The following is a 12,924-nucleotide window of genomic DNA, read 5'->3' as shown; positions in this document are numbered from 1 at the left end:
TAGGAAAAAGTTACACAAAACAACTTTCCTTCTTTTTTACCACACCATTTGCCTACCCTCCAGCTCCTTAACTAACCCTTTCTCCTTAGTAAAAGTCATTTGTATTAATCTTAGAAGGGACTTTCAAAAAGCAGAGCTCCTTCTCAAAAAAATAGAGCTCCTTCTCTTTTCCTCTCCTCTCTCTCTGTGTGTCTCTCAAATATCTCTCTATCCTGTCACCTTCTTCAAAGATAAGCCAAGAATCATGGTTTATCTCCCACATTTAAGCATTTTCTTTGCCTTTCTCTGATTCAAGGTACTTCCTATTATCTACAAATGGGTCTTTTGATTTCACCTGATTACTAGCAAATCAAGTGCTTGACAAGGTGTTGAGAATAAATGGGTTCAAATTTGGCCTCTGGTACTTCCTAGCCACAAATAAGGTACTAGGGTACACGTAAATCCCTCCGTTTCTGAGTCTCAACTTCCCTGAGGTAGGTAATACAAATGGCTTGTCAGGAAGCCTAGGCAGAGGCATTGCAATCCAAGTCCAGTGCTCTATCCACAGTGCCATGCTACTGATACTGAACATGTGTAGTTGGTTAGACTTGGAGTCAGGAAAGCTTGGGTTTAAATTTCACTTCATACACTTCAAACACCTCAGTGACTGGATGGATGGTGATACCTACCACAATAGGGTAGTCCAGGAAGGATTAGTTTAAGAACATCTAACATTATTAGAGATATTTCTTTTAGTGACCTTGGAGTTCACTGAGGAAGCTCTGTTGTGTGTGTTTCATTCAATCAGCATGTCATGCACAGAATTGTTTTGGTAATAAAGACATTTGTGATCCCTTCCATTTGAATATTGTTCTTTCCTTCTGTATTTCTTTTAAATTTATATATATGGTCAGCCAGTCTCCCAACCTCATCTTTTTAAACGCCATTTCCACACTCTTGTGGGTGACATCAGGTCTTAGGATGTTAGAGTCCACATAGAATGAGATTTTGTATCACTACTTATAAGAGATAAGAAAAGAACCCATTAACATGACTATCCCACTGCATGTTCACTTTCCTCTTTCCACTATCAATTATAAATGCTCTTGAAGTGATTCAGCTTTTGTGGGTCTCACATTAAGCTTTTGTTAACCTTATTTTCCAAACCATTAGTTTTGCTGTTTTCTGAATCAATATGGTTCAGAAATTATTTCTGCCAAGAGGACTCACTCAACCCAACTCTCCTTCATCACTTCAAAAAAGGAAAAAATATATCAAATAAAGTAAGGTAAGCAAAAAAAGTATTTTATTTCTTGCCTTCTCAATGGTTGAAGGAGGGAGAGAATTTGGAACTGAAAATAAAAACAAAAAATAAAGGAAAAGAAAATCTTAAAAGGAAACCTACCAAAAGGAAGAAGCATAGAAGAGGCCCCAAGTAATGAATATAAGAAATACTCAAAAGGAAAACAAGAAAGCAATGAAAACTAGACCAACAACAAAGCGAAGAAACTTGGAAGAAATCTCCAAAGTGACTCAGAAGTTAAATTAAGAAATATAAAGGAAGTTCAGGCCTGTATGTCAGTGGAGAAAAGATCTTTGAAAGGTAAATACAGAAAAATGTACTTGACAATCAACCTGAAAAAGATCAAAAAAGAGCAGTTGTTTCTGAGGAATATAATAACCCAGAAAGACACAAAAAAATTTTAAAAAGATAACTGAAATTCAATTCAGTTAAGTGCACCACACATTTATGAGGTGTCTACAATGTGCAAGACAATGGAGATACAAAGACAAAACCAAATAGCTCATGCTCTGAAGATTTTATATCACACTGAAAAAACCTTTTTTGGATTTCTCTGAACCCAAAGTCAAATATGGCTACAATCATTTCTGGGAATAATGCATCCCCAAGAATGAACAGATAGGGCAACATTTCAACAAATTATAAGAAAATAACCTGGCTACACTGGGGAAACAGAAGAAAGAAGATAAATTGAAAGGAGACATTAACACTGGCAAAAATAAACCCTAAGTTTAACTCACTGTGAAATGCTGGGATCAATTTCTAAAGTTTAAGGTGGAAAAGGGAATCTTATAGGAAACCAGCAGTAAGAAATTAAAAACAATCCACAAAACAAAAAGCACCATTACAAATCACACAAGTTTTTTTTACTAAAGATTAAAAAAAAAAGAAGCCAGAACATGATATGCTGAAAAGCAAAGAAAACTGATGCGCATCCCAAACTGTATACCCAGAATGGCTAGACACTCTCCATCATGAGAAATAATAACCCAATGATGTCAGTAACTTTCATTCTTTCCTACTAAACAAACTCTACAGGGCCTCTGACATGCAAGTCAATTAAGTTGCTTCTTGCAACCAAGCAGCAGAAACATTTTGGAGTGGGTGGGGAACACATGAAAATAAGAAATGAGTAAATTATAGTCTACATGCTATATCTGTTGCATTCTCCAAAAAGAACATGAGCTCCTTGGGCGCAAGGACTGTGTCATTCTTCTATTCATACATCTCCAGCGCTTGACACACAGGAAGCACTTAATAAATGACTTTCCACTCATTCAAGTCACTCTCAGGTTCACACTGGACTTTTATAAAAGACTGATCACATACTAAGAAATAAAGGACTCAAAAGTGAAAATGCAGAAATCTTAAAACATGTCTTTGGCAGCCCCTAATTCGATGAAACTATAATCAAACAAAGGAAATGGAATAACAGCTCATAACCTTTGTAGTCTTTTAAGGTTTCCAAAAACTTACTAATTTTGATCTCATATCTGTGCCAGGCAAGGCAGGGGCTATTATTATTCCTACTTTACAAGAGCGGTTTCCCAACTGATAAATTATCAATGGTACGAATCTTTTCTTTTTAGAGGAAGAAATCAAAGCTATCAATAGCTATGTGAAAAAAAATGTTCTAAATCACTAATAATTACATGAAATGCAAATTGAAACAACTCTGTGGTACTACCTCACACCCATCAGATTGGCAAAGCTGCCAAAAAAGAAAAATGACAAAAGCTGGATGTGCTGTGGAAAAATAAATACATTGATGCATCGCTGGTCGAGCTGTGAACTGGTCCAGCTATTCAGGAAAGCAATTGGGAAACATAACCACAAAGCTATTAAACTCTGCTTACCCTTTAGCCCAGTGATACTACTAGGTTTATACCCAAAGTTATAAAAGAAAAGGACCCATATGTACACAAACATTTATAGCAGCTCTTTCCCTGATGACAAAGAATTGGAAATTAAGGGGTGTCCATTAACTGGGAAATGGCTGAACAAGTTACAGTATATCTATGGAATGGAATGGTATGGAGCAGAAAAATTTTTCTTTAAAATTTACAAATAAATAGATTTTAAAGGAAAAATTTTTTAAAAAGAAAGAAAAGAAAGAAATGAAGGAGAGAGCTTGAGAAAAACCTAAGACTTTTTTAAACTGAACTGATATTGAGCGAAGTGAACAGAACCAGAACAACTGATACAATAATAACAATACTGTAAAAACAAAAAACTTTGAAAGACTTAAGAACTCTGATCAACATAGCTGGATGCAGTTTATGTGAGAATTTGTTTTGCATGACTATACATATGTCTAACAGTTTTCATTTTTCTTTCTTTCTCAAAGGATGAGAGAAGGGGAAGGTGGGAGTGAATTAGAAACTGAAATAAAACTGAATTTTAAAAAATTATTTCTATTTTGCAGATGAGGAAACCAGGCCCAGAAAAGTTAAGTAATTTGACTTGTCCAGAGTCACAAAACTAGAATGTGTCAAGGCAGGATTTGAATCCAGATTTACTGACTCTCAAGTCTTACACTCTATTGACCACATCATGCTGCCTCTCATCTATAAAAAGAATAATGTAGATTTAGAGCCTAAAAAATAATACCCTAAATACTGAGTGGGTCAAAGACCAAATCTTAGAAACAACAATTACTAATTTCCTAAGAGGTAAACTTTTATCAGGCAGCTAGGTGCCCAGTGGATAGAGTGCTGGCTCTGGAGTCAGGACAACCTCTGGCCACAGATACTAGCTCCATGACCCTGGGCAAGTCACTTTACCTTGTTTGCTTCAGTTTCCTCACCTGGAGAAGAAAATGGCAAACCACTCCAATATCTTTTCGAATAAAGCCTCAAATGGAGGCACAAAGATTCAGACACAACTGAACAACAACCAAAAGTTATATTCCTGAGCAGTATTAATAAAAGAGAAAAGAGAAGAAATTAAATTACTTTAAAAATATAAACTTTTGCAAATGAACAAATTCTGAAAAAGCACTGCCCTTAGCTGCCTCTCTGTCTGATGAGATCAAGTGCTTTAAGGATCATATTATTTCTGGGATCTTTTGGTCTCATTTTAGCAATTATTTTAATCAATTAACTTCTCTTAGAAATGGTGGTATTACTCTCCTTTAAAAAAATTCTTGTTTTAGATTGGTCACAAATTAATTGGGGGAAAAAAACAAACATATTTACCATTATCCTTACTACTGTTTTCTTCAATAGTCATTTGTTCGGCCAGCTCAGAAAGCGATTCATCAATGGTCTGGCTGCCACGAAGTGTGAGGGATAATCTTCTCTTAAACTTTTTCATTCTACCAATTTATAGTCTGGCTTGGAAAAGCCTAAAAAAGAAAAAAGAAAATAAGTTATAGCCATGATTACTTGGAAATTTTTACTTAAATAAAACAATAAGGGGCAGCTAGGTGGTGCAGTAAGTAGAACACTGGCCCTGGAATCAGGAGGACCTGAGTTCATATCCGGCCTTAGACACTTGACATACTTACTAGCTGTGTGACCTGGGTGAGTCACTTAACCCCAATTGCCCTGCCTTCCCCCTCCAAAAAAAATTAAAATAAAATATAATAAAACAATATATTTACTTAAATAAGGCAATGTATTCACTCTAAGAAAAGTTAATATAGTTATCTAAGCATCAGAATGTTAGCTCACAGTGAAAAATGAAAAAGAGAAGTATATAGTCATTCAGCAACTTTGGAAAAAACAGTATGTAGAATGTTTTGGTGTGTTTGCATAACAATTTCAAGAGTTCTACAGAAGCTCAGGGCAGGGGGTGGGGAGGTGACAACATTTTGTAAACAGGTAACAGGATAAACAAAAGCCCCAAAGATCAAGTGGCAGAGCTAGAAGATTCAACGATAAATGTTCTAGGTATATTATAGAATGAATCTCACATTTCCCAAACGGCCAACTACTATGAAGGCAAAAACTGTGTGGGATGAACCAATGGTCCAGACATTGGACAGAAATGCAAACAGCAAGAAAGGTCATCAATTCTGTAATTTATTTACTCTGATCTGCCCTCTCATTGATCACATGAAGAGACAAGAGATCTGAATGGATGAATAACTGCATAATAAAATATCCTAAGAGCACTTTTCAGAGACTCATTGAAACACCATACTTGTTTTAGTTTAATCAGTCTTTGTACCACCTCACATCCACGAGACTGGCTAAGATGATATAAAAGGAAAATGACAAATGCTAGAGATGACATGGGAGAATAGGTACTAATACACTGTGAGTGGAGCTGTGAGCTAGTCCAACCATTCTGGAGAACAATTTAGAATTACACTGCAAAAGCAGTAAAACTGTTCCTACAGTTTAGCCCAGCAATACTGCTACTAGGTCTATACCCCAAGGAGATCAAAGAAAAAGGATCCAGATGTATGAAAATATTTACAGCAACTCTTCATGGTGGCAAAGAATCGGAAATTGACGCGATGCCAATCAGTTGGGGAATGGCTCCACAAGTTATGGTTTATGATTGTGATGGGATGCTACTGTACACTATAAGAAATTATGAAGGGGATGATTTCAGAAAATCCTTGGAAGATATATAGGAACTGATGCAAAGTAAAGGGAACAGAACTGGAACAATGCAGGGTGAAGGGAGAAAATCTGGAATTGGAAATTTTTTTTTAAAATCACCTTTGACAGTAATCTTTCCAAAATATATAATTCTCTGCCTTCTTACCCAGTAAAATGAACCTTGTTCACCTTTTCTAGTGACTGGCAAAACAAAATCACAGAAAGGTAAAACGAAGTAATTCTGGAGATTCATTTCATTTAATCTCTCAAAGTGCGAATAAGAAATGGAAATCCAGAGAGGTTAAGTGACTTCCCAGAGATAACAAAGTGAGCTAATTAATGGCAGGGCCAGAACAAAAGCCCAGGAAATTGGACTGTATCACTCTGCTGGTGTTGATGCAATAGCAGTTATGAAAATGTTGATGGCCGCTTGACTAAAGGCATCAGACTATTGAGCAATTTCAGTCTGAGGAGTTCTGTTGTTTTTGGTTGTCTTTTTTTTCCTATCTTCAATATCAAGCCATTAGTTATCACGTCAGTTGTTATCAGTAAGCCTGCCTCTAAGTCTTCCCTTAAAATCAGGCTTCAAAATCTTTAAGATTTTTTAAAGGGATTCCTGAGGTCATCTAGTTGAATCCCTACCCAAATCACACATTCTGAATATAACAATAAATGGACATCTAACCTCCAACTGAGTATGCTCAGGTCATGCATAACATCAATCTCCAGTTATTTTAAACACATGTGCCTACAAAGTACACATTTCTTTAGTACACAGCCTACCAAAATAATTTTTGTATTTCCCAGCATCACCTTTGGCTATTATTTTCCAAATACATAAAACTAATTTTGTTCATTTGGATATCTTATTCATAAATAATGGCAAGTTGGGGGGAGGAGAGTAAGGGAGAGAAAGTTTGGAACCCGAAAACTAGTGTTGTAAACTAAAAATAAATTTATAATTTAATAAATGAATAAATAAATAAATACTGGCAAGAGAAGCCCTAAAGGAAAATATCACAATAGTCTTTCTAAATCTGAAATAGGAAACACCTATGAGGGAAGCAATCCAATCCTCCACAAGTCTCAGTTTTTACTTCCAACTCAACTCCAAACAGAATGTAAATTTAATAAAACTACATTAAATAATGCATATAGATGCTATGAAATATCTGTATTTTTTTTTCACCTACCCTAAAGACGATGGATGCCCATTTTGACCTAAACCTTCTGCAAACACACACGGCTTTATGCAAGCTTTTTAACAAGACTAAATTAAACATTATTATGTGTTAGTAGTAATAAGCAATTTAACTGTTTTAAGAAATCATTTCACTAACCAGATAATTCAGGTACTGCCCAAGAAATGTCTTTTATATAAGAGTGATACAGAAATTATATTAGCATTTGATAACAATACTACACAAGTCAAATCAAGTATCTTCTTGCAAGTTTTTATGGATTGTATTTTTTTGGGGGGGAGGGGGTCCAGATCTGTGATTTTCTGGATAGTTTACTAAAATGAAAGAGTACATGCTACTCCAAAAGAAAAGTTAAAATGAATGGAGCAACAGAAAAGCACTGTATATTGTAGATTTCCAAGATTTTTAATCACACACCCCAATTTTTTGAGAAGGGATCTTAAATATATGTTATGTTTATTTATAAGTTATATACATATGGTATTGTATTAATATATGCATGTTACTAAAACATACATGAGAAGAAAAATAAGGAGATAAAAGATTTAAAATGTTTTTTAAAATTTGCATTTTCTTAAAAATATAAAAACCATTTTGTTCTCAATAAAATATGATAATATTTTGGACAGTGATATTATTTGAATGTTTATTATTTTTGAAAAATCTCTGAGTATGTTTCAGGAGGATAAGACAGGCTAAAACTGTTAGTAATTCATTATTTGGGTAATTTCATCCACGTATTTAGCTAAGCAGGACAACTTTTTTTTAAGATCTCTATTTTTTGAAAGCTAGAATGGTATCAGTCAAGTAACAGCTCATCACAGTCACTGAACCCAACAGCTTTTCTGCAGGAGGAGAGACATTGTTTCTTTGCATATAGACGGATACCACACAAAATGTAAAAACATCCAGCAAGAGTGAATCTGGTTTCAACACTACCAGAAGTTTTTCATATAAATCCATTCATTTTTCTTTATGTGATTCTGCTTACTGGATGGCATCAATTCTGTAATTCCATGTTTGGCCACTGTAGTCATGTTTTACGGGAGTGTGAGGAACAGTAAGATGACCAGTTTGGTTGGAATGGAGAATGCAGAAAAGCAGGGGAATAATCTGTGGTCAATCTGCAATGGCAGATTAGGGGAAAGTTTGTGAAGGGTTAGATGCCAAACAGAAGAATTTATATTGGATTCTACAGTGGGCCACAATAAGGCACTCATCCACCAATCAAGACTTTGGAGGGAGGGGAGTTCTGGAGTAGAGAGGGTTAAGTTCTCCAGGGCACCACAATCTCTGTTCTTGGTGGTACGAAGAAGGCAGGGAAGTAGATTGCTTAATATAAATGTGTGAAGAACTGAAATGAAACCCTGGGAGGATGGTATCCTGCTGTCTTCTAGTTTATTACTAGGAAAATGTCAAGCCTAGTAGAGGCTAAACTTTAGAACGATGGACTTCAAAGAATTTAGAGGAAGATACATAGGATCCCTTGGCCTAAGCAGGATTTTTAATTGAATCAAATTTTGAAAATTTTGTTAAGTACCTACTGTCTACAGAGTATTTGTGCTAGCACTTGGAGAGCTGCAAAGTCCTGCCCTTGTGTAATTCAGAATCTAAGAAGAAGTGACACATACAGATGGCCATAATACAGTCATGTTTGTGCAGCTAGAGAAAAGCAAAACAAAATATGTTGGAGAGGAAAAGGGGGGTTAAAGAGAAGAATGAAAACATTACAAGGAGAGACAGGCCAAGAAGGGAAATGATTCTCTCAAAACACTGATGATAATCACCAATGACTTTAGATGGCTAGATAGCATACCTATAAAACCATGAATAAGCATAAAATTAGGGCAATGAACACAACAAAAATACACGAAGAAAATCTTGATAGGAAGGAATGATATGGTATATACCAAGAAAATGAAATTTAATAAAGGATAAATCCTAAGTCCTGTATTTATGCCCAAAAAGTCATCTGTATACATGGTAAGGGCTGAAGTGGTTACAATCAGCAAGCAGTTTATATAGAAAAGCCTTATCTTAGTCAATCACAAACTCAATATTGTGACACAGCAGCCAAAAAAGCTAATATAATCAGGAGAGACTCCAAAAAGCACAACATAGAGAATATCCACAAAAATCCTACTACAACTCCTTATTCTGACGTGAGCACAACCCTGACTCTTGATTATCTAAGAATATACAAGTGGAGCACGAATTCTACCAAGTAGAATATACTCTACCAAGGACAAAATGTTCTCAAGTATAAGTGCAGTCAAATCAAGAAGCAATAAGAAAGCATATGCTAGGCACTATGCTATGCACTAGGGATACAAAGACACATACAAAAGAATCTGATCTGTGTTCTCAAGGAATTCAGAGTCCACTGGGAGAGAGAGAAAACATGCAAACAACTCTGTAAAAATAAGATATATGCAGAAAGAGATAATCTCAGAGAAAAGGTACTAGCATTGAGGGGAAGCAGGGAGGACCTCTGTCGGAAGATGAAATTTTAGGGGCAGCTAGGTGACACAGTGAGTAGAGCACCGGCCCTGGAGTCAGGAGGACCTGAGTTCAAATCTGGCCTCAGACACTTGACATACTTCCTACCTGTGTGACCTAGGGCAAGTCACTTAACCCCAAATGCCCTGCTTCCCCCCTCAAAAAAAAAGATAAAATTTTAGCTGGGACTTGAAGGAACCCAGGGAAGTAAGGAGGTAGAGATGAAAAAGGAGTAATTACAAAAATAGCAGACAGAGAGTGAGTGTCTTACCACTGGACTGAAGAATATGTAGAGGTGAGAGAGGTGTAAGAAAACTAGAAAGGCACCAGGTTATAGAGTTCTAAAAGCCAGAGAATTTATATGTGATCACGGATATAATATAGGGAGCCAGTGGCATTTGCTGAATAGAAGAGGTGACATGGTCAGACCTTTGATTTCAGATCAACATGACAGCTCAGTGGATGATAGATTAGAGTGGAAAGATATTTGAGAAGAGAGACCAGCAGACTAATAATGTCTACGGTAAAAGAACTAATCTACTTAATTAAAAGATGACTCTTCACAGAAAGCTGACCACCAGAAGCTGAATTCAGTTAGTCACAGTAATTAATGAAGACCATCCTAAGGCATGGAAGGATTGTGATCTAGGGTGGTGAAGGGAACAACCATACTGATAAAATTACAGATTTTTGAAGCATTTGAAATACACAATCTTTGTCCAAAGATCAAGCTGGAATACCAGAAATAAACCAAATCTATACTGACATTCTTTCCATACATTAAATGAAAGATATAAACTGTAGGGAAAAGGAAGGGACACTCATTGGTTCTCCTCAGAAAGAAAAGAAAGTAACTTTTATGTTGGTACCATCATGTGCCCCGAAACAAGAATCATCATCTCATCCTGCAGTTTCCATGATTAGTGTAACTAGGCTACCATAAAAAAACTGAAGGTTACATGCCAACATCTGTTACTGAGTGGAAAATAGGAGAGAAATTTTATAAAGAACCTCCAAACTAACACCATATATCTTGAAACTGCATGACTAATGCAAGGTGATGTATCAGTAATTAATTTTTTTACTGTTTTCTCTTTTGGAGTACTTATTTAATCAAGTGCCCTTGATGATTCTGGCCTGTGTTTCTTTGATTAAATCAGGAGTCTTTGATGACCTGCTTACCTCAAGGGAAAGCTGAGTTTACATGGCTTTGAGTCACATGTGTGTGACACCAGAAGCTTTTAGGTCACGTGGGTTTGAGTCGCATATTGTGACGCCCTTTGACTCTGAACAGAGTATATAAACCCAGAAGCTGGCATTTTGCCTTTGGGGCTCTCACTCACTGGAAGAGTGTTGATGTGGAGACTCTGGGCAGCCATTAAGAGCCCCCAGGCTTTAGAAAAGCCCAGATGTTGATGCTTCTCTGCTGGTAACTATGTATTGCTATAGATAGACTGAAGTGTGTTATTTGCTCTGTTTATGTAATGTATGTTTGTATGTTTGATTGAAGTGAGATTGTTAACCCACTACCATTGCTTCCCCTAGAAGAGCAGATCAAAGAACCTGTGCTGGCAGCTCTTTGCTGCTGCTCTTGTTGGGTCTTACATCCCTACAGCAGCTACTAGCCACATCATTACTGTTACAGGTGGGCACATGGGGGATGAATACTATCTTAAAAAATAATTTGGGATGAAGACATTCAGAAAATGAATAGTTTATAGACCACTACAAAGCCTTCCACCTATATGTCACAAATATTATTTTCTTCAAGAAAGCTGGAATATCCTGGATGTGGCAAAGACTGAGTAACATGACAAAAATTAGCCTGACAAGTTCTCAGACAGGAAATGAGTTTGCAACACAACAGTTATTTCAGAAACAACTGTGTGAAATCAAGACTATTGACTGGTTAGAGCAAAGGTTAATATTAATACCAGATAAGGCCAACAAAAATGAATATCAGCTCCAACAAGATTTAAATAATTTGTCCACATCAAAAAAAAAAAAGGAAAGGAAAATAGACAAAAATAAAGGTATTGACTATCACTATTTCCAAGATAAACTTAACCTACACAAAACAGTCACCAATAAGAGATAAGAAACCACCTCAACCAGCAAACACTAGCTCTTGGCCAAGCAGAGAAATATGGTGACCAAAAGTAATGCTGATTTAGCACACATTAGTCTGAAAAGCATCATACAGGACAATATAAGATTAAGAGCAGAATTATTTCCAAAAATAATGAACAATCAGAAAAAAGCAAGCCAGCAGAGAGCTAAATCAGATCACAATCAAAATGTGCATGACCCAAAAACATAATAGAAAGATAGTCTTCAGCCTATCATTGACGGTTTGGGCGTGAGGACATATAAAAAGTGTAGATAAAGGTTTTGAACTGAATATACGAATTTCAGACCTACCAACAAAGGAAAGGCTAGTTCAAAATTTGAGAAATGGATGAGTTCTCCAAGAGTCAAAAATATATAAAATGAACAAAAACTTGAAAACTGGACCTTGGGGAATACCCATGATTATGAAGAAAAGGAAGAGGATTAGGAAATTCAGGACAGACTAGAATAGAGGCCAAGAAGAAGAAACATAAAATAAAGAACCAGTGGTCAGCTGGGTCAAACACAGCTAGGAGAATAAGGTAAAGAGAAACTGTCCCTGAACATCAGAAAGAAGCCTTTGAGAGATAAGGTACATCAGAATGGTGGGAATGAAAAATGAGGTTATATGAAGTTACGAAGGCGGGATGTGGTGGTGAAAGAGAGGAAATAAAATCATTCTTTTGTTTTTTCCTTTGTGGGGGGGGGGGCACCGAAGAGGGGAAATTCATCTAGTAACTATAAGATTTCTACCTTACTTTTCTGACCTTATGTGGGAAGACAGATGATAATGTGTAATGAGAGGGAGGGACAAAGAGTTACTTGCAAAGTAACTTTAAGTGAAGGGGCACTTTCAATTTCACTTTTTTAAATGCCACATAAAAACAGCATCTTTAACTTCATTTACCAAGATGCAAAACGTGTTTTAGCTGCATTAAGAGAAAAAAGGAAATAACATTTTGTTTTGGTTTTTTCCCCTACACTTAGTGGTGCTATATTTGTACCTTAATTCTCCCTTCATCACTTCAACAAAACTTTTCATTTCAGGTCAAGTATTAAGAAGCAGTATTTATTTCAGAAGAAGTCCCTTGGAAAATCCAGGAAGGAGAAGGAAGGCCAAGCCCAACAAGTCTAAAACCACAAGAGAATGGTTCTCTGTTCAAACAGGACACACCAACCAGTCCAATTCCTTACCCTTCTTGGGTCCACTAACCTTAGTTCCATTAAAAAAAAAAAAGGTTATTGACTATATAATGAGATAACCTACATAAACTAAAGC

General features: G+C 36.2%; 1 protein-coding gene across 1 annotated transcript in view; it reads right to left on the bottom strand.

Moving 5' to 3' along the window:
* The window catches only part of CDK17 (cyclin dependent kinase 17), a 145,085-nt gene that overhangs the window by 84,420 nt on the left and 47,741 nt on the right, over positions 1 to 12,924 (bottom strand). The window contains exon 2 of the mRNA XM_036760187.1: positions 4,480 to 4,628. Within this exon, the coding sequence (XP_036616082.1) occupies positions 4,480 to 4,597 (118 nt within the window). The 5' untranslated portion in view covers positions 4,598 to 4,628. The remainder of the gene's footprint in view (positions 1 to 4,479; positions 4,629 to 12,924) is intronic.

The sequence above is a fragment of the Trichosurus vulpecula genome, chromosome 5 (assembly GCF_011100635.1).
Source record: "Trichosurus vulpecula isolate mTriVul1 chromosome 5, mTriVul1.pri, whole genome shotgun sequence".
NCBI lineage: Eukaryota > Metazoa > Chordata > Mammalia > Diprotodontia > Phalangeridae > Trichosurus > Trichosurus vulpecula.
This window is presented reverse-complemented; position numbering and strand designations above follow the sequence as displayed.